The sequence below is a fragment of the Onychomys torridus genome, chromosome 9 (assembly GCF_903995425.1).
Source record: "Onychomys torridus chromosome 9, mOncTor1.1, whole genome shotgun sequence".
Lineage (NCBI taxonomy): Eukaryota > Metazoa > Chordata > Mammalia > Rodentia > Cricetidae > Onychomys > Onychomys torridus.
This window is the reverse complement of record NC_050451.1, coordinates 21424309-21445163: the sequence shown is the minus strand read 5'-3', so window position 1 is coordinate 21445163 and position 20855 is coordinate 21424309. Positions and strand designations below refer to the sequence as shown.

The 20855-nt window shown below is 37.4% G+C and overlaps 1 protein-coding gene across 1 annotated transcript; it reads left to right on the top strand.

Moving 5' to 3' along the window:
• The first annotated feature begins 17232 nt into the window (after positions 1 to 17232).
• On the top strand, positions 17233 to 18189 carry LOC118591476 (olfactory receptor 2T1). The gene has a single exon (XM_036199810.1). It carries the CDS (start codon positions 17236 to 17238, stop codon positions 18187 to 18189), a length of 954 nt encoding a protein of 317 aa, XP_036055703.1. The 5' UTR covers positions 17233 to 17235.
• The last annotated feature ends 2666 nt before the right edge of the window (positions 18190 to 20855 follow it).

The following is a 20855-nucleotide window of genomic DNA, read 5'->3' as shown; positions in this document are numbered from 1 at the left end:
AATTGGACAAAGTAGATGAATGAATCAAGAAAATGTGGTATATTTATGCAATGGAATACTATTCAGCTTTTAAAAACAAAATCATGAAATCCACATGTAAATGGATGGAGTTAGAAAAAATCATCCTGAGTGAGGTAACCCAGACCCCAAAAGACAAGTATGTTGTGCATTCACTTATATATGGATACTAGCTATTAAGTCTTTCTATAAGTAGGCTGTAGTTTATATAATCACTAGAGTTAAATATAAAGTAAGAAACTTTAGGAGGATTGGATCACCATAGGAAGAGGAAATAGAATAAATAGCTATGGGTAGATGGGGTACTGGAATTGGAGGACCGAATGGAAAATGGGAGGAAAGACAAGGGGGATGGGAGGGAATATGAGGAGAGGCAACCAAAGCTAAGGTCCATCTGAGGAGTTGTATGCACGTCTAGCACAATAGAAGCTTTCTATAACAAATATAAAGGTGATATAAATGGAATATCAAGTGACAGAAAGATAGAGCCCCAGCTGGATATCTCTCATCAACAAATGAAGACTTCAGTTCTGGGAATGAGTTCTATCTAACCTAGTTGTTGACCAAAAGGGTTCCATGAGAACCCCCAAACAACCTAGGCTTTGCCATGACTATTGGTTGCCTTCTACAAACTGATGGTAAAGCCCTATCGCTGAAGACAACACCCACACAACTCACTGAACAAAGACAGGTTGAGCTGGTGTCTACCTATTGCCTTCATCCCTATTGACTGGTGTTCAGAATATTGTCAGTACTCTGCACACTACAGAGAAGAAAGGTAAACACAAACCCTCTGGTTTACAATGGCAATCTGCGTGCAAGATGCACAGTGCAATAGAGGCACAAAGCTTGAGAAACTAACTAACCAATATCTGATCAGATTTAAGGCCCACTCCATGAGATGGAATTCATTCCTGGAACAGAGAGGGTTGCTAAGAACTTGAGAATAGATAGGCCAGGGAATTAGGGGAAAACCAAATATTACTGCTCCACTAAAGGAATTTAGTAATAAAATGTCTTCTGATGACATTCTGCTATACTTGTAGATCAGTGCCTTGCTCAGTCATTATCAGAGGAGCTTTGTCCCACAGTTAAGGGGAACAAATACAGAGACCTACAGCTGGACAAGGTGCAGAGAGTGAGAGAACTTGGAACACTCAGTCCTACATGGTATATCTCCATCAATTCTCTCTCTCCATGGCTCAAGGAACCCAGCAAAAAAGGAAGAGGAAAAGGTGTAAGGACAAGAGCAGATGCAAAATACTAAGGAAACAAAGCCCTCTAAACACAACAGGCCCAGTGTATGTCCGCACTCACAGAGACTGTGGCAGTATGCACAGGGCCTCCATAAGTCTTAGCCTGAGGGGAAATCAGTGCTCAGAGTGGAAGTGGACACATGCTCCCATGCCTAACCCAGAGCTTCTCAAACTGAGAACTGCCCACAAATGAAAAATTAGTTTTCTCCAGTCTCACTGGGTGTACAAACCACTCTTAAAGCCAGGCCCCAATACAAAGAGAACTTGATGGTACTTTTGAAAGTGTGTGTGTGTGTGTGTGTGTGTGTGTGTGTGTGTGTGTGTGTGTCTAATAATGCTTTGTCTGTACCTTTCTTTCTTTCTTTTCTTTCTTTTCTTTCTTTCTTTCTTTCTTTCTTTCTTTCTTTCTTTCTTTCTTTCTTTCTCTCTCTCTCTCTCTCTCTCTCTCTCTCTCTCTCTCTTTCTTTCTTTCTGCCTTTTTTTCCTTTCTACTTTCCTTCCTTTCTGCCTGCTTTCCTTTCCTCCTTTCTTAGATACTTGTTTGTGTTCTAATGAGAAAGAGAGCAAGAAAGGATATGTATCTGGGGTGGGGGTAACCACAATCACAATATATTAAATGAAAAAAAAAAAAAAACCACCCTATTTTCAATGACACACAAAAAAAGAAAGTACCGGGCAGTGGTGGTGCACGTCTTTAATCCCAGCACTCAGGAGGCGGAGGCAGAGGCAGGCAGATCTCTGTGAGTTCGAGGCCAGCCTGGTGTACAAAGCGAGTTCCAGGAAAGGCGCAAAGCTACACAGAGAAACCCTGTCTTGAAACCCTCCCCCCCCCAAAAAAAAGAAAGTATTTAACTTAGTTTTGATTTTATAGGAGCCCATAGTTGAGAGACTTTAGATTTTAAAGGAGGTGTTTGAGTTTTTAAAGACACTGAGCTTTTAGAGTGTTTGAATTTGTAAGATTATGTGACTAAGGTTGTAAATGTTTTATATTGTGATGTCAATATTAAGCACGATCTTAGGCATGAACAAGAAAGTGAAGATTGTGGCTTAACCATGAAAAATTTAAAAAAGAAATATTTATCATTTAAGAGATTTGATGAATAAAGGAAATAATTCCTAAATAAAACAAGTCTATTTGAGTTTAAAAAGAAAAGAAACAGGCAAATAAAACAAACAAACCAGAATAAAGAAAAAGAAAAGCACAAGAAACACACACTCACACTCACACATATACACAAACATATAAACACAAAGTCAATAACCACAATATACAAGTAAACAATGCCTACACAAAGCAATATGAGAAAAAAAATCTCTCATAATACCAATGAGTTAGTTCTGTGATAGCCACCTATTTCGGGATATGGGACCTGCCTTTGTGTGGTTTATATAACCAGTGAGACTCCATTGGAGAAAACTATTCTTTTTCTTTGCAAGTGGTTTTCAACAGGAGCCAGTTTCTTGGTTAGGGATGAGAGCTCATACTCAGTGCTGGGACCTGATCTGGCTTAGGCCTATGTAGGCCCTGTGCCTGCTGCTTCAGGCTCTGTGAGTTCATATGGATTTTGTCTCATTGTGTATCATCCACCTCCTCTGACTTGTAATATCTTCCCTCTTTCTCTTCTGCAGGGTTCCCTGAACCCTGAGGCAGGGTGTGGATTAGATGGAGACATCCCATTTAGGACTGAATCTTCCAAGGCCTCTCACTCTCTGTACATTTTCTGACCGTGAGTCTCTGTATTTGTTCCTATCTAGTGCAGGAGGAAGCTTCTCTAATGATGGCTGAGTGAGACATTGATCTATGAGTAAAGCAGAATACCTCAGGAGTCTTTTTATTGCTGTGTCCCCTCAGCAGAACAGTGGTGTTTGGATTCCCCCAGGCCCTTGACCTATATATTCTCAGTTTCTTGGCCACTTGAGCAATGTCAGTGACAGAAAACTGTGATCCAAATGTATTGTGTAAAAAATTATTATTTTCAGTAAAAAAAAATAGTGATTATAAGTATATTAAAAATGAATGAGAACACAACTAAACAGCAGAATGAAAAAGCGAAGTCATTATAGGATATGATAACTGAATTAAAATACTTGGGGAAAAACCTGGAATATTGGAATGCATAGTTCAATAAATCAAATATAAAGCTTAAAAACAAAACCCCAATAACAGTATGGGACATAGTGAGTACAGAGAACAGGATATTAATTTTCTAGACAAGGTGGAATAAAATTGGTACATTTAGTCAAGGACACTAAGTTTTAAATGTATTAACAGACCATGTGAGAGCTTTGAGACATCATGAAAGATCAATTCTATGAATTATGGGCATATGAGAACTCTATACCAAAATCATAGAAAATATTTTCAATATGTTCAGACAATATCCAACATCTAAGTCAAGAGAAAATCAGATTATTCAGATTATCCAGGTACCAAAGGCATATGGAAAAATCAAGCAGTAACAGAAAACAAATGTCTCACATCCTACCAAATTAAAACACTAAATATATAGAGCAATTAGTGCATTGGGAATGAGCCCCCTTATTGGTTGTCCAATGCAAAGTTGTCAGTCTTGAAATTATATATATATATATATATATATATATATATATATATATATATATATATACAAACAACAAAAACAGAAAGCTCTATTTATATACGTTTTTTATACATTTATGTGTAACAAATATAATAAAAGAAAATAAGCTATCAAATTGAGAATGGGAGGGGTCAATAGAGTGTAACTGGGAGGGGTGGGAGGGAAGAAAGGGCTGAAGGAAGTGCTATAATTCTATTTCAATTAGAAACAATAAAATTTAAATAAAAAGAAAGCTGTCAGGGAAAAACAAAAAGTTATAGGTGAAGAAATAGGACCATCAGAATCATAGCTTGGCACTTAATAGAAAATTTAAAAGCAAGAAGAGCTCCAAGTTTTGAAGGACCACAGCCATTAGTCCAGACAACCAAACCCAGCAGATCTATCTACCATGACTGAATAAAAATTCCATGAAAAGGCAGGCCAAAGGAATTTATAACCAACAAGTCAGCTTTAGAGAAGATACTAAAGGCATTGTTCAGACCGAAGGGCAAGGCAAAACATCTGAGAGGACAGACATAAAGTGTGCTAGAGTAGCATTTAAGAAAATGAGCATTAGCAAAAGAAAAAGAGAAATCAACAAAAGCCCAACAGAGCCCAAGTTCTCTTCTGAACACTGAAGTAAATTTTCTCTACCATGCTTGCAAACTGAGTATAAGAACACATAAATAAATATCATTCACAAAAGAGGCCTTTCATTCAAGTTGGCTTTATTCAAAGATGCAAGAATGGTTAAACTTATATGAATCATCAAATGTAGTGCATCATATAAATGAATCAGTGAACAAAATTACCTCAGTAGATGCATCAAACGATTTTAGAACACAGTATGCCTTCATTTAAAAAAAGTCCTGAAGAAATTGGAAGTAGAAGAAACATGTCACAACATGATAAAGGCAATCTAGCATAACCCTAGAGCTAACACTATACTAAATGCAGAAATCAGTAAATAGACAAGGGTGTTAGCTTTCACTGCTCTTCTTCAGTACAGTACTGAGAGTGTTAGCTAGAGACAAAAGGCCAGAGGAACACATAAAATAAATGCAAGTATAAAACAAAGAAATTAAAATATACTTATTTGAAGATGATATGATTCTCTACATAAAAAATCTCAAAGACTCTGCCAGGCAACTTTTAGAGCTGATAAACACATTGATTAAAGTAACCGTGTAGGTTTTTTCTAGACCTATGAAACATGACATCAGAGCTTTGATGGGTATTGCATTAAATCTGTAGATTCACTTTTGTGATATGGCCATTTTCATAATATTAACTATGCCAGTCTATTTTCTGATTTTTTTTTTTTTGCCAGAGCTGAGGACTGAACCCAGGGCCTTGTGCTTGCCAGGCAAGCACTCTACCACTGAGCTAAATCCCCAACCCCCTGATATTATTTTTATTTCCTTTTTCAATGTCTTGAAGTTTTTGTTGTAGTCTTTCAATTAGTTGGTTAGGTGTATTCCTAGGTACTTAATTTTTTGGAACTGTTACGGATAGCTATTTCCCCAGTTTCTTTCTTTGAAAGTATGTTGCTGTCTGTGGCCACTACTCTGAACACACTCTCTCATCTGATTTTGGAAGCTAAACTGGGTTAGGCCTGTTTGATGATTGTATGGAAGTATATTGTTGGTGGATACTAAGGCTGTTTTTTGTATTTATTTTTATCTTGATACCTTACTGTAAGATTTTATTGGGTCTGTGATGGGGAAACGTACAGATACAACTGAACCAAGCTAGTGGGAACGCGTGAACTTTGGACTGACAGATGTGGAGCCCTCATGGGACTGCACTGGGCCCTCTGCATGGGTGAGACAGTTGTGTAGCTTGGTCTCTTTGAGAGACCCCTGATAGTGGGAATAGGATTGATCCCTGGTACATGTATTGGCTTTTTGGAGCCCATTGTCTGTGGTAGGTCACCTTGCACGGCTGAATGTGCCAGGCTCGGCTGACTCCCCATGGGAGGCCTTACCTTTTTAGAGGAGGGAGTGGGGGCCTGGGGGAAGGTGGTGGGGAGACCAGGAGGAGGGGTGATGGAGGGATCTGTAGTTGGTATGTGGAATGAATAAAAAAATTCTTAATAAAAAAGACTTTATTAGGTCTAAGAATTAGTTTTGTAGTATATACTGTAGGATCTTTAAAAATATAATCTTGTCAGCTGCAAACAGGAAGAGTTTGACTTTCTTGTTTCCTAGTTTTAAGTCCCATTGTTAAACGTACATTCCTTCTCTTGTCCAATTTCTACAGCTAAGATCTCAAGCTCTATACTGAATAAGAGAAAAGGTGGGCATCTTTGTCTCATTTCCAGTTTTTAGAGGAAATGCTCCCAGTTTGTCTCCATTCAGTAAAATGTTAGCTGTAGGTTTGTTTCATATAGATTTTTGTCCTGAGAATTCTATGGAACCACAAAACACTGTACATAGCTAAAGCAAGGCCAAGGAGTAAGAATGGTTACTGGAATCCTAAACCTGAGGTCAAATTGTCTGACAGAGCTTTACCAACTGCACAGGGCAGAGAGCCCAGAACAAAGCCCCAGGGCTACGGCCACCTAGGGTTTGACAGAGGCAAAGCATGCAGTGAGAAAATGCCCCTTCAACAAACGGTGCTGGCCAAACTGAGTGTCCACCTGAGGAGCAATGAAACTGGACACAACATTTTCACCTCGTACAAATTGATTTGGAAATGAATTAAAACCTGAATTAAAATCTGCAGCTCTTAGAAGAACATAAGGAGAATACTTTCAAAATAGTGTAGGATGTCTCTGTTATTGATGCCCTATATAATATAGGACAGAAGTAGAATGAACCCAAATGTCCACCAGTAGGTGCATACATGATGAAAAGGGATACATAAATAAAACAAAGTAGTCTTCATTTTTAAAGCACAATGAAATCAATGGACTTGGACATCATAATATTAAACAAGGTCACCCAAACTCAGAAAGAAAACCCAGATGTTCCCCTTCACTTGTGGATCCTAGTCTATAATTTATACATGTTTATATTTAAACAGCTACAGGTGTGAGTATACTATAATATTTAGAAAAGAGACCAAGAAAGGTACTATTAGGTTATGGGGAACCATAGAATACAGGCAAAAACACATGAGTCAGAAAAGAAGAGATAAAACTAAAGGTTTTTTAGTTTTAACCCTTCTATAGCTTTTTCTTTTTGTGGGCGGAAAGTCCATAACAATGTATTTATTGTGAACGTGAGAAACTCCAAATGAAGTTCCTTATGTCCAGAGTGGTGACTATAATTCTGTTCACTGAGATGTCTAGCATTTGGGACTAGGAAAGTTTTTGAGTGTCTGTCTTAATCTAGTTGTGTGACAATTTTATTTATGAGTTCATTACAATAAAGTGATTTTAAAAAATAATAAAGTGGTGGGATATAAAACTGATACTCAATAATTAGGAGACTTCATTTACACCAATAACTAATATCCCGAGGAAGAGATCAGGATGATAATCCTATTTACAATTGCCACCCAAAATACCAGGGAATAAATCTAACCATAGAAGTTGTTTATATCTACCACAATAATTTTGAAACACTCCAAAGAAATTGAGTAAGCCACTAGAGGTTGAAAAGGCTTACCATATTGATGGATTAAAAGAATCAATACTGAGAAAGTAGCTGTCTAACCAAAACAATCTACATATTCAATACAATTCTCCTTGGAGTTAATCTGTGTCTTTATGTCCAATACACTTTTCATGAGACTGGATGCCCCAGAGTTGGTTCATACATGTTTGGGATTATAGTACCTTCTTGGTTGTCTGTTGCTCTTATTAGAATGAAGTGTCCACCTTTATCTCTGATGGCTAGTTTTACTTTGAAGTTTGTTTTGTCAGATAGTAGGATAGTGATATTTGCTTGCCTCCTGGTCCAATTTGGTTAGAATAATTTTTCTATCTTTTCCCTTCCAGGTGGTGCCCATTTTTTTTTTTAATAAGAGGAGTTTCTTATACGCAATAAAAAGCTTTTTATTAATCCATTTTTTCTCAATACATTCACCTAACTTTTATCTTTTGATTGAGGTGTTGGAGCCATTAATATTTAAAGTTATTATTGAAAAAGATGTGTTGATTGTTGTCACACTGCTGTGTGTGAGGGAAGAGCTGCTCAGATGCATTTTCTAACTTTGCTTTGCTGTTGTCACTGGGTTCTACAGAACTGCACCAATGTCCCCATCTGTCTTAGAGTGGAAGTCAGCGTGGAGACCTCAGTGACTTTGGTGGAGCTAAGTACCACTTTCTCCAAATTGATCCTAGATAGTGAATAGGACCTATAATTACATCAAATGAGTGTAGACTTGACTTCTAAAAGAGAGTACTTATTCAAGGCAGTTGTACAAGGTAAGAATATGATGTGAATTCATCTTCAGTTCCGAGAGAAAAAGAAGGCCCATGATTCTGCAATAGAGAAAACATTGTGTGAGTACATATATTTCATTTCTACAAAGGAAGACAACCATCAAAGCTCGTATATGAACTACTGCTACAACAAGAGCATTGGGATATAACACCTGCGTGTGGGTTGCTGCTGTAGCAAAGGCACAGGTTGGGTAGTTTTAAACATAGAAATTTACTTTCGTATGATCAAGTGGCTAGGCATCCAGTATTGGGGTGACAAGTAGGTTTGATCTTCTCTGGATTATTGCTGTGTGGTTTTCAGATGACTGCCTATCTTCTTTCTGGTCCTTACACTCTCAGTCAATGGTGCTTATGCCTACTCATTTCTTGTTAACATGCTAGTTTTATTGGAGTGAGGCCCCACCATGAAGAACTCACTTAACCTTGATTACATATCTTAAATTTTTTTCCAGAATAAACTCATGCTGGAAGTTTGATTTCCAGTAAATCATGGTGAACACAATTTGGTCCATTATTCCCTATGTATCTGTAATTTCATTTTTTATTATTGATGACTCATTAGAATATAGGAGCATTTATATTTTAGAAACATATTCTAGTGAGAACATTTTGGGAATTAATTGTTTAACTGTGGAAAATATGCACTATATGTATGTATATGTATATAGTTTTACTTTAAGTTTAAGACAGCATTTCATGATGCAGATCAACCTGGCTTTGACCTTGTGATCATCCTACTTCTGTCTCCCAAACACTAAGATTACAGATTGGACCACCATAATTTAGTCATTCTTCATCCTTTTCCGTGACATTGATACTCCCAATATATGATACAAGCACTTCAGAAACTCTTCACCTCTGGAGGATGTGATAGTTAATATTGGCAACTTGATAGGATCTGAAATTAACTAAGAGGCACACCTCTGAGCAGATTTGTCAGAGTGGTTTATAGAAGGATACACTGAAAGGGGAAGACCTTTGCTTGGAGTACCTTCAGGCTGTGGCCTAGATAAGGGAGGTCTGAGGGAGAAGTAGGGTTGCTTTGACTGCTTGCCTTTGCCCCTTGATGGCGAATGGATCTACTCTGTTGCTGCTTCCATTCTCTACAAACATTGGAAATCAGTTCTTTGGCCTTCCAGTGTAGGTCAGAGACCAGTGACTCTCCAGGAGTCCAGGCCTTTGGCAACATACTCTGCCTACTAAGGCATTCAGCTTCATGAACCTGACAACTTCCTGGTTTTCAGCTCTCCTGTGTGCTCACAACCATTTTTGGGGTACACAAACGGTGTCAATTAAGTCAAACTAGTAATTCCTCCTTTTAGTATCTATTCTTTCTATTGGTTCTAATTCTTCACAGAACTCTGACAAATACAAATAACTAATCACCTTATCATGTCCTCTTGCTTCTGGTTTTCAGTGAAAGAGGGAGACTATAACCTGAGTGTGGCAGGACACGGCAAAGCTTAGGAGTCAGCCTCAATGCAGGGAGAAAAGAGAACATAAGGAAATGCATAATGACTCTGAAGGGGTACCTTTTGATCAGATTAATCAATTACTTGGAAAGTACCTTTATGTTTTATGCCTGAAGGACAGAGTTAATGTATATTGTCCTCCATGGAACACAGTTCTTTTGGGTTCCATGACAATATGCCCAGTAACTCCACTTCTTTCTGTTTAGTCTGTCAAGAAAAGCACAGATAGCCCAAGATCTAAATTCTCAGAAAGGCAAGAGGCACATGACTCATCTTCTATTAGAATCTACAGTTCCTTGGAGACACAGGATAGGAAGCTACTGATTCAAGGAAGACCAAAAGATAAAGCACATGACTCATTCACTTTTCCTGTATGGATTCTCTCCAATATGATAATATAGAACGTTACAGATTCTAGGAGGTCCAAATGATATACATCTGGAGATCTGGGGTCATAACTATAGAACCTATCCCTGATCATGACAAATTTAGGTGACTTGTCAACATTTAAAATAAGGACCCCAAAATGTCTAAATCTTGTCAGCTAGAATCTTTAAAAAATTTTAAGGTGAAGCCAAAAGTTGGTTATTTGAAAATATTAACTAGCTAAGAAAGAAGACCCAAATTAATAAAATCATAGATGAATAGATACTGAGGAAACTCAGAGAATCATATGGACATATATTTACTTTTAAATCTATACTCCACTGAACTGGAAAACCTAAAACAACCTCCAAAATGAAACAGCCTAGGTCCAGATGAAGGCATCAAAAGATTCTACTAGACCTTCAAAGAATTAACAGCAAAACTCTTCAAATCATACTATCAAATAGGAAAGTAAGGAACAATTCCAAGCTATTTTTATGAAGCTGGGATTACCATCACAAATGTCCAACAAAATGAAAGATCCAGCAGAAATGAAAATTAGTGGTCTATCATAGATACAAAAATTCTTAATAAAATACTTGCAAATGGAACTCAAGAACCCATAAAAAGGATTATTTACCATGATCAATTTGGCTTAACCCCAGAGATATAGCAATGGTTTAATATATATAAATCAGTTAACATAATCTACCACATAAACAGATTCAAGGTCAGAAACTACATGATCATCTCATTGAATGAAGAAAGGCTGTTAGACAAAATCCAATATCCGTTTATGACAAAAATATACAACAAGTGGCCTTATTAGAGGAAGTGTGTCATTGTGGGTGTGGACTTTGAGGTCTCATATATGCTCAAGCTACACCCAGTGTCTTAGTTCACTTTCTATTGCTTTTGGATCAGGATGTAGAATACTCAGCTCCTTCTCCAGTACCCTGTCTGCCTGCATGCCACCATACTCTTAGCTGCCATGTTCCCCACCATGATAATAATGGACTAATCCTCTGAAATGGTAAACTGCCACCTCAATTAAATATTTTCCTTTATAAGAATTTCCATGGTCATGGTGTCTCTTCACAGCAGTAGAAACTCCAACTAAAATAGAAATCAAGAACCAAGAAAGGATGCCCACTCTTATTTACCATTTCTGTTCAATATAGTGCTTGAAGTCTTAGCTGGAGCAACAAGAAAAGTGAAAGAAATAAAGGAAACAGGGAAAGAAGAATCAAATTACCTTTATTTGCAAATTATATGATTCTAAGCATAAAAGATTCTAAAGATTCCACAGAAATTCTTACATCCAATAAATAAATCCACCATGTAGCAGGATACAAGATTAACAAACACAGATCAATAGTTTTCCTACATACAAATAACAAACATACCAAAAAAAAAAAAAAAAAAGAAAGAAATCAGGAAAACAATCTCATTCACAGCAGCCTCAAAAGTCTAAATAAGGAAGTGAAAGACATTCATTCATTCATTCTTAGAGATGAAGCAGAGATAGAGTCATGAAGTGCTCCAGTGAAATGGAATCTATGAGAATGAAGGACAAATTTGTAATATTTTAACTGAAAAGTTAGCATCATAATCTATGTTGTTTGTAAAAATTGATTTGGTATTTCAAATTGAAGACATTTTGAGGGAAACACTTCATGGTGTATCCCAAAAATGAAGTATACATTTATCGGCACATAATTTGTTAATCCCATTCATTTAAACAATACATGTGTTGAAGATAGATCATTTGAAAAAAAAATGCTATTGTTTTCTTGGATTCATGGCTGGGGAGGGGAAATTATGATCAGAATATTGTTTGAAATTGTTTTCAATGAAAAAGAATAGTTCATGGTATAATTTGTTACACTTGAAGGAGCCTGTGATATATTTTGAGAACAACATAAATTGTTGATTATATGTAAATACAAAGACACATTATACAGAGGCATATGTGTATCTATGTTGATGCATAATAATTGGCATTAGAATCTTCATATACATGCACATAAGAAACTAAACACATAAATCTAAATTCATATATCCTTATGTAATAGCTATCCATATGACATTTTTATGAATATTTACGCTATTATGGAAAGGGAGGACTTTCTATATATCTTTCTGGCACATAGTAATGAATACTTTTAAAACCAGTAATTATTCAACTATTAATAAAACACTAAACTATTACAAAATCTATTTTTCACTTGTTTATAACATTTGTTTTGGTGGGGAAATGGCAAGAAACTTCTGAAGAAATCCTCAGAAAAATCACACTCAGCATATGATTTTATCATACTTTATCAACCACTTTGAAATCAGCAGCAGAAAGGCTTTTTTTTTTTTAAAGCCCGTGTGACTTTAGATACGTTCTTCTCCATCAAGACATTTCCCATTGGATGAAGCTAGCCTGTCAGCAAAGTCCCCTGAGGACTACTGAGAAGAGACCTGTTCTGTCTGTCTCCATCTGTGGCTTTCAGAAAACTATTTAACACCTCATCTTCTCACTCTGGTACTTCCTATCTTACCAGTGACCTCCAACCAGAAACTCCAAATGGATCCAGTATCCTTTCATGGCATGAGATTTTCCTCATAAAAGAACAAAAAAAGTTGTTCATGGGTATTTATTCTTCTTCAGTTGCAAAATATTTTCCTCTAGCATTTGGAAGCAAGCAATGTTACATTTCTCTTGGAGGCTGAAGAATCTGTGTTCTTGGCCAGGTATTAAATGCTGTTTAGGGGATTTAGGTATGCATTATTTTTCTTTAATGATGCTGTCTTTGGCTGATTGCTATCAGTAAAGTTACAGTTCTTAGGAACTTGTATGAATCTGTTTATGCCAAGTCTATCATCACACGTGAAGGACACCTCTAGTTCTTAAATATATATATAAAGGTCTGTGTGTGCTGGATCTTGTCTAGTTATGTTCTGACAAAAGCTGAGCACACAGGTGGACTATATCTTATTATGGAGTTACATGATGTTGGATTGTTTGGTGTATCTGAATCTCAGTACAAACTGGAATTCTATTAATTGAAGCAATATTCTCCTGTAGAAACAGAACACCTTCCATCTTCTAAAAAGCCCCTTCTCACTCTAACAATGTATTTATTAATGTAAAGTTGTGGTAGTTTGCTGGAAATTTTGTTAAATCATGTGTAACTCTCCCCATCTTTAAGATATGTCTTCTATATTAAATGGATGTGGCAGAGAACTGATCTCACGTGTCAGATGATCTCACTTAATTGGAGCAGTTTATCATCAAATGAATGGTGCTGGATGTCAATGATATGTGTTCCTTCTATAATTTTTACCAAAAAATGTGTGTGTTGTGATGTATTTAATAGCTAATATTATTTTAAGACTTTTAAAATTCAATTTTTTTTGTTTTGTTTTTTGGTTTTTTTTTTGTTTTTGGATTTTCAAGACAAGGTTTCTCCGTCTTACAGTTCTGGCATCCTGGAACTCACTTTGTAGACCAGGCTGGCCTTGAACTCACAGAGATCTGCCTGCCTTTGCTTCCTGAGTGCTGGAATTAAAGGTTTGTGCTACCACCGTCCGGCTTGGTTTTCTTTAAAACATTATGAAATTATAGGTTAAATTAAGCAATGTGGTGAACAATCTAGGAGCTTCTCTGCTCTACTTAGACAAGTTCTTTGTTCCACCCTCACATTGAAGAACTGTTCCTGTTGAAATCGGACAGGAATTTAAGAAGGGAAAGACAAAGTGGTCATGATTCCTCAGCATCACTTCAGTAGCACAGGAAGAAAGACTGCTTTCCACAACACTGAGAGGGCTGGTTGAATTTATTCCCCATGAGCTATAATCCAACACTGTTTCTCTAAGTTCTGGAATACAAATCGAAAGCAATTTGCTGACTCAGTGATCATCTCACACCTCCTAAACCAAGCACAAAATGTTCTCAGAATCAGGTTTCCTGTTGGAATATGAAGCAAATTTCACAGGAAAGGGAACCATGGAATAGTGCAAGTACAAAGCATCTTCTGTAATACATTTATGTATCTAAGTACTCATTTGGCACATTTTACACCATAAGAAGTAACTAAATGTTGGTCTTGAGAACTAGATTGGTTCACAAAGAAAAAAAAATTAGAAAGGAAGGGTTGGGGAAGGTTTTGAGGGAGGAAGAGGAAGGGAGAAATGCAATTATCTAAAAAAATATTTTAAAAGGTTAAAAACTATTTGAGAGTCACAGATAAAACACATTTAAACATAGGCACCCTGATTCTCTGCACAATGAAGTGTTCTTTATTTTCACCCTCACATCACAGTCAAGGACAGGGATGGTTGGGGAACTGGGAGTTGTAAGGACAGAGATGAGTGGGGACCTGGGGGTATAAGGACAGGGACAAATGGGGACTTAGGGGTGTAAGGACAGGGATGATTGGGGACCTGGAGGTTTTTTTGTAACAAAATGGCAGCTTTTGCAGATCCTCTCATTTTGAGCCCAGGATCTTTCCTTATTATCAGAGGGGGGAACACTTACATATTTCTCAATAGTTTTACAAACTGTTGCCAATACTTTGTATGGCATAATATAATCACATATTGTTTTCTTATTTAATTTCAAATTTGCAAAATGTTATATGCCTTGGCTGAAAACCCCTGGTATATAATTAACTGTAAACTTAATGTATAAATAGTGAGTCAACAATAGGATGGGTCTAGTACAAAAACAGAGAAGTAATATTCTTCCTGTACTCAATACTAGAAAAAAAATATAACAAATCTATCAGTAACTCTGACTGCTTCCTTAGATCAATCTAATTTAAGTGAAACATTGAAACTCAGAGTCCAAAGAGAAAAATCCAGGTCAAAGAATTAATTTACATTGTGACCAGGAAAGGAAATCAATTCACCTAATTTCCAATTTTGTCTTACTGTATGTGTACTATGTCACCCCACAGGCACATTTCTGAATGAAAGTACAGAACCATTATAGGTGTTTTCTGACTGTTTTCATGTGTACTAAATCATTACAAAGGGATACAATCTGTGACCAGCAGAATTTAACAAGTACAGTTTGGCTTGTGATCTTTCCTCCTAACAAGTATGCAGATGATAATAAACATGTCTGGACAGTTTATTTAGCCTATTAATTCACAGCAAAGAGCTTCTCTTTGACATAAGCACTCTTTCCTGTGCAGACAGAAGGAGAGGGCTGGCACCTGTGATGAGGAATGGTTTTCAGATTTAGTCTTCACTGTGCTGTGACATGAAGACCAGCTAACTACTGAAAAATGCTGGACAGCAGAAAATTTTAAAGATCTGTTTAGGAGTGAGTTTGAAGGGTAGAGATAAGTGTTTAAATATGAGGAACAACATATGGCTATCCTTATGGGTCAGAAGATCTCATAGACTCAAAGTTATGGAGCATGCAAACAGTTAGAATGTGAATAGTGTAGGCTATTCTATAACTTATCAGCATTTTTCTGTACTTACATATCTTAATGAACTATATTAAATAAATTAGAAAGGTAAAATAAGTAGGACTATCATAAGTAATAATTAAATCTTATATAGTAATAGAGTAAGTTATTAAATCTGGTACCAGACATTTTGAAATCAGAAAAATAAAATAAGTATAGTAACCTTGAATGCTTAAGATGAAGCTCTAACAATTTATAGTATTGCCCCATTGTAAACGATTTTCATCAGTCGAGTTAATGCTTACACATATCTAAAATAAGCAGATCCATATATTTGACACGTATGTGATAGCAAATGCCAAGCTGCTGCTCTGGGAGATGGTGCGAACACAGAACGAACTGAGACTCCTCCTGTTTGGGGGTCCCTCAGACAGGCTGCCAGACAGGCACAGCTTCCAGTCCTGGGGAATGGGTTTCACCAGTCTCACTCTTGATCTAGGAAAGGCAATCGGGACACATAGCACCTGCAACTATGCTCTCCACTATGTCTTCACCATCGTTTTCTTGCAATCACTCAGGTGCTCACAGCTTTAGAGTGTTTGGTGGAGCAACACATTAGAATGAACTCACAGGCAGTTTGGGGAAAGGTCTCCTGTAACCTTATCCATAAAGCACATAAAAGATCATCCTTGACTTTCACATACATTGCAGTGCTGATGTTTTCCCTTGCTCATATCTGAGATTATGTGACACAGTCACTGAGTTTTTTGTTAATTATGAACAGTACAAAAATTCAAATTTCTGTTGGCAGTGGTGGCACAGATCTTTAATTCTAGCACCCAGGAGGCAAAGGCAGGCAGATATCTATGAGTTCAAAGCCAGCCTGGTCTACAGAGATCATTCCAGGACAGCCAGGGTTACACAGAGAAACCCTATCTCAAAAAAAATTCTTTCAAAAAAAAGTGTGTTGTGGCTCAATATCTAATATACACTTTATGTATTTCTTGTGCTCTTAACTCTGAATCCTAATTGCTAATCTCACTCACTAATGCTTATGCTAATCATAATAATAACTCCATTTCCTCATCATTCTAAGATAAAATTTTGTTCTTAAAAGTAAGAATGATTTTCAGACCCTTTGATGTCTGAGTTTGCAAGAGCACTCTGCTTTCCCAGTGCATTTTCCCTTACACACTTCATTGTTACATGTGTGAACAGAAGCAAACATGCTCTCATAATATAATGTAGTGCTAATGTTAGATTACATGCACTCAGGGCTAAATGGTAGAGAAACAATGCACAGCCAGGGTCAGGAATGTTTTGATGATGGCAGTTATGCTGGCCCTTGCTTAGATACCTTTTGTTTTTTCTTAAAAAACAATACCAAGAAAGTTTCACCTAAGGTAAGATGAGTGGTACCCAACTTTACACACACTAGACTATGGTATAATACATATGTTTAGGTAAAATATGAGTGTGACTATGGTACAGTAACATCTACTGACATCTTGCTCAATGTACTTAAGGAATTATTAATTAATAATGATAAATTGTGTTTAAAACTTGTAGATATTAATATTCTTATATGAGTCAGTTATTGTGTATCAATTTAAAAATACCAAGAAAACTAGTTCTGAATGTTTTCTTTTACTGAATCCATAGGTTATAATTTGAATTCTCTGGAAGCATCACCATTTTGTTGGGAAAGGTTTACATCCTATCAGCAACATCATAGGATCAATGGAAGGGTACAACACATCATCTACAGACTTCACTTTCATGGGGCTATTTAACACAGAGGAAACCTCAGGTCTGGTGTTTGCCACCATCTCTGTCGTCTTCCTCACTGCTCTGGTAGCCAATGGGATTATGATCTTTCTGATCCGAACGGACAGTCACCTCCACACCCCTATGTACTTTCTCCTTAGTCACCTGTCCTTCATTGACATGATGTACATCTCAACCATTGTGCCCAAGATGCTAATTGACTATCTGCTAGGGCAAAGGACCATTTCCTTTGTGGGATGCACAGCTCAACACTTTCTCTACCTCACCCTTGTGGGAGCCGAGTTTTTTCTTCTGGGCCTCATGGCCTATGATCGCTATGTGGCCATCTGCAATCCTCTAAGGTATCCTGTCCTCATGAGCCGCCGAATCTGTTGGACTATCATAGCAGGCTCCTGGTTTGGCGGGTCTTTGGATGGCTTCCTTCTCACCCCAATCACCATGAGTTTTCCTTTCTGTAGTTCTCGAGAGATTAATCACTTCTTCTGTGAGGCGCCTGCTGTGCTGAAGTTGGCGTGTGCAGACACAGCCCTCTATGAGACAGTGATGTATGTGTGCTGTGTTCTGATGCTGCTGATTCCGTTCTCTGTAGTTATCTGTTCCTATGCCCGGATTCTGACCACTGTCTACCATATGAGCTCTGTGGAAGGGAGGAAGAAAGCATTTGCTACCTGTTCATCTCACATGACTGTGGTAACCTTGTTCTATGGGGCTGCCATCTACACCTACATGGTGCCACATTCTTACCATTCCCCATCCCAAGACAAGATTTTTTCTGTGTTCTATACCATCCTCACACCCATGCTGAACCCCCTCATCTACAGCCTAAGGAACAAAGATGTGACTGGAGCTCTGAGAAGGGCGCTGGGGAAGCTCAGAAGTTCTCACAGAGTGTCGGGAAACTTCTGACTGTTAATTCATTCTCACATGAATGGGAAATTGTAAGTGCAGCTGGGCCTGAGCTGAAGGATTTCAGTACAAGAAAGGACTGAGCAAGCAGGAGGAAAGCCAGCACAAAATGTGACATCTTTCCTTGTTTCCTCTATTTCCCACCCCCAACACACCTTTTTTTTTTTTCTTCTGAGTTTTGAGACAAAACTTTATCATATAACACTGGCTGAATTTTTTATTTGCTATGTAGCCCAGGCTCTCTTGAACTCATGACAGTCCTGTGGCTTCAGCCTTCTGAGTGCTAGGATTACAGCATGCACTACAGTACCTGATTCCTCTTTCCTTTCTTACATCTTACTGTGTTCATATGACTTCAAATAAGTATACAGTGGCTTCTCAGAATACAAACTGGAGAATTTTCCCTCAGAACTACCTTTTGGAGTTGAATAAGGCTACAAATAGTAAATGGCAAGAGTGACATCAAGGAGAGAAGGAATAAGATGGTGTTAAGTACTTGTTAGGATGCTGTGTAAGTGACAGTTCTCGACAAAGGGTAGAGAAATGTTGCCCTTTCTGAGCTGACAGAAGCTGGTGCAAGCACCACTGTATTCCCATTCTTCAATTAGTAGTAAGATCCACTGAACACCATTTTCTCAAAGAGGAACTGTTTTCACTAAAATCACTAAGTAGTTATTACTTTCAGAAAAAAAAAAATCAGTATCTAACTTTTGCTTGTTTGCAACACATCTACAGAAACTATTTTTGGAGGAAGAACAGCTGATAGATGAGATCAAGGATGGTTGCCAGCAAAGACCACATTAAAATGCATGAAAGGCTCCAAGACACTGAAGAAACATACAGATCGTTGAATATAGTGAAACTGTTTTCAGATGTAGTAAATGGTAACAAAGTAAAGACTAATACAATGATGTAGTGGAGTTAAGCTCACTGTTTAACTCAACACGGTCTGTAACTGAACAAAGAAAAATGTGGCAAAGCATTTTAAGTGTCCACTTCATAATATAAGTAAGTTACTCAGAACAAAGGCTATCTACCACTCAGCTTCTAACTGATCATGTGCAAACTGCATTGTTTTGAGAAGAACAGCAAACAGCAGGAGCCCTAAGGACTACATAACAGTATGCTGTTATTACTAATGTTGCTCTGCTTATTGCCTTGGAGGTCACCATGTCCCTCATAGTCATATACACATACAGAGTTATATGAAAGCTCGAAGGGAGTTTTGAACCTCTCACTGGGCAGTGTTACTGGTACTTATAAGAACAGTGATTGACTTTTTCCAAGCATTGCTGCTAGGGCAGATTAATGATTCAACCACCAACCTTAGAAAGAATTTAGACATGTAGATTGTTAGTAAAGTTAGGGTAAGAGGGTTTTGTCAATGGCTTTGATGTAGAAAATCTTGTGGGGGGGATTTAAAGTTTAGAAAGGCACACTTAATAGTTGAGTGAGGGACATGGAGGTCAGGGAACAGGAAGAATGGAAGCCCTGCTATTGCTAGATGATGGATGTAGCCAGAAGTTTCTCTGGTCCTCATCCCACAGAAGATGTACCTATCTTGCTAGGATTGGTTGGTGATAAAGGGTAATGATTAGTTCCTTGTATCCATTTCTTCCCTCAGCTTCCTGATATGATTTAATAAAAAACTGTTGATGAGTGAGTATACACCCTGAGGATTTTAAAGTAGAGCTGTTTTTCATATATAAAAGTTTAAATTTGTGATTCTTTTAAGATATTTTAAAGATTACATTTTGAGATAAATAATGAAATGATTGTAACTGCACAATACAGACTTCCAGTAAAAGAATTGGCTGAGAAAAACACCTTGCTTGCTTACATTTTGCTAACCCATAACAAGTTGCTTAGACATGAATATATGTGGGTCCTTGGAAATAATTTGTTTTCACCTTTAATATGTAAAATGTTTATCATGTATGGGAAATGGGAAACATGCTGTTTTTTACTTGTATGCATTGTAATCATTCACTTAAAAAATAGAATGTAACCACATTGTAATTTTTATATTGCTTGAAAGATTTTGCTGGTGTATATAAGCTGTAAGGGAAAAAGAATTAAAGAATACAGGAGGTAAACATCAGGAGAGATGTAAAGGGAAAAACCATGTTAAGGGTGTGTGTGTGTGTGTGTGTGAGTGTTTCCATTTTTCACCAGCCCTAGAGAATTAACTTTTGCCCTGCTCACCAGCCCCAGAGAAATTTTACCCATTCAGATAAAAAAGTAATTGTGTGAGTGGTTAGTTCGCCGACTCCTGAACTGCAGCTGGTTTTACTGCAGCAAAACTTAATTGTGGCCACAGTCAATGTCATATTGGCAATTTCTCTAGAAATGTACATGCCTTGTGCTGCCTTGTTTTTAGGACACTTGACACAATCTAGTGTGATTGAGGAAGAGGAAACACCAGTTGAGAAAATGTCCCTACCACATTGGCTTATGGTTTCTTCACTTATGAGTGATGTATGATTGACCATCTCACAATGGGTGGTGCCACCCTGGACTGGTAGTAGTGGATATTATAAGAAAGCAAGTTAAGCAAGCCATGAGAAACAAGCCAGTAAGCAGCACAGTATGTAGTCTTAATATCAAAGATTAATCTTATAAACATTAATAACATGGATTAATCTCCCACGGCTTCTGGTTCAGTG

Bases quoted from the DNA above. Each gene is read 5' to 3' on its own strand.
- LOC118591476 (XM_036199810.1), top strand. From the start codon at position 17,236: ATGGAAGGGTACAACACATCATCTACAGACTTCACTTTCATGGGGCTA.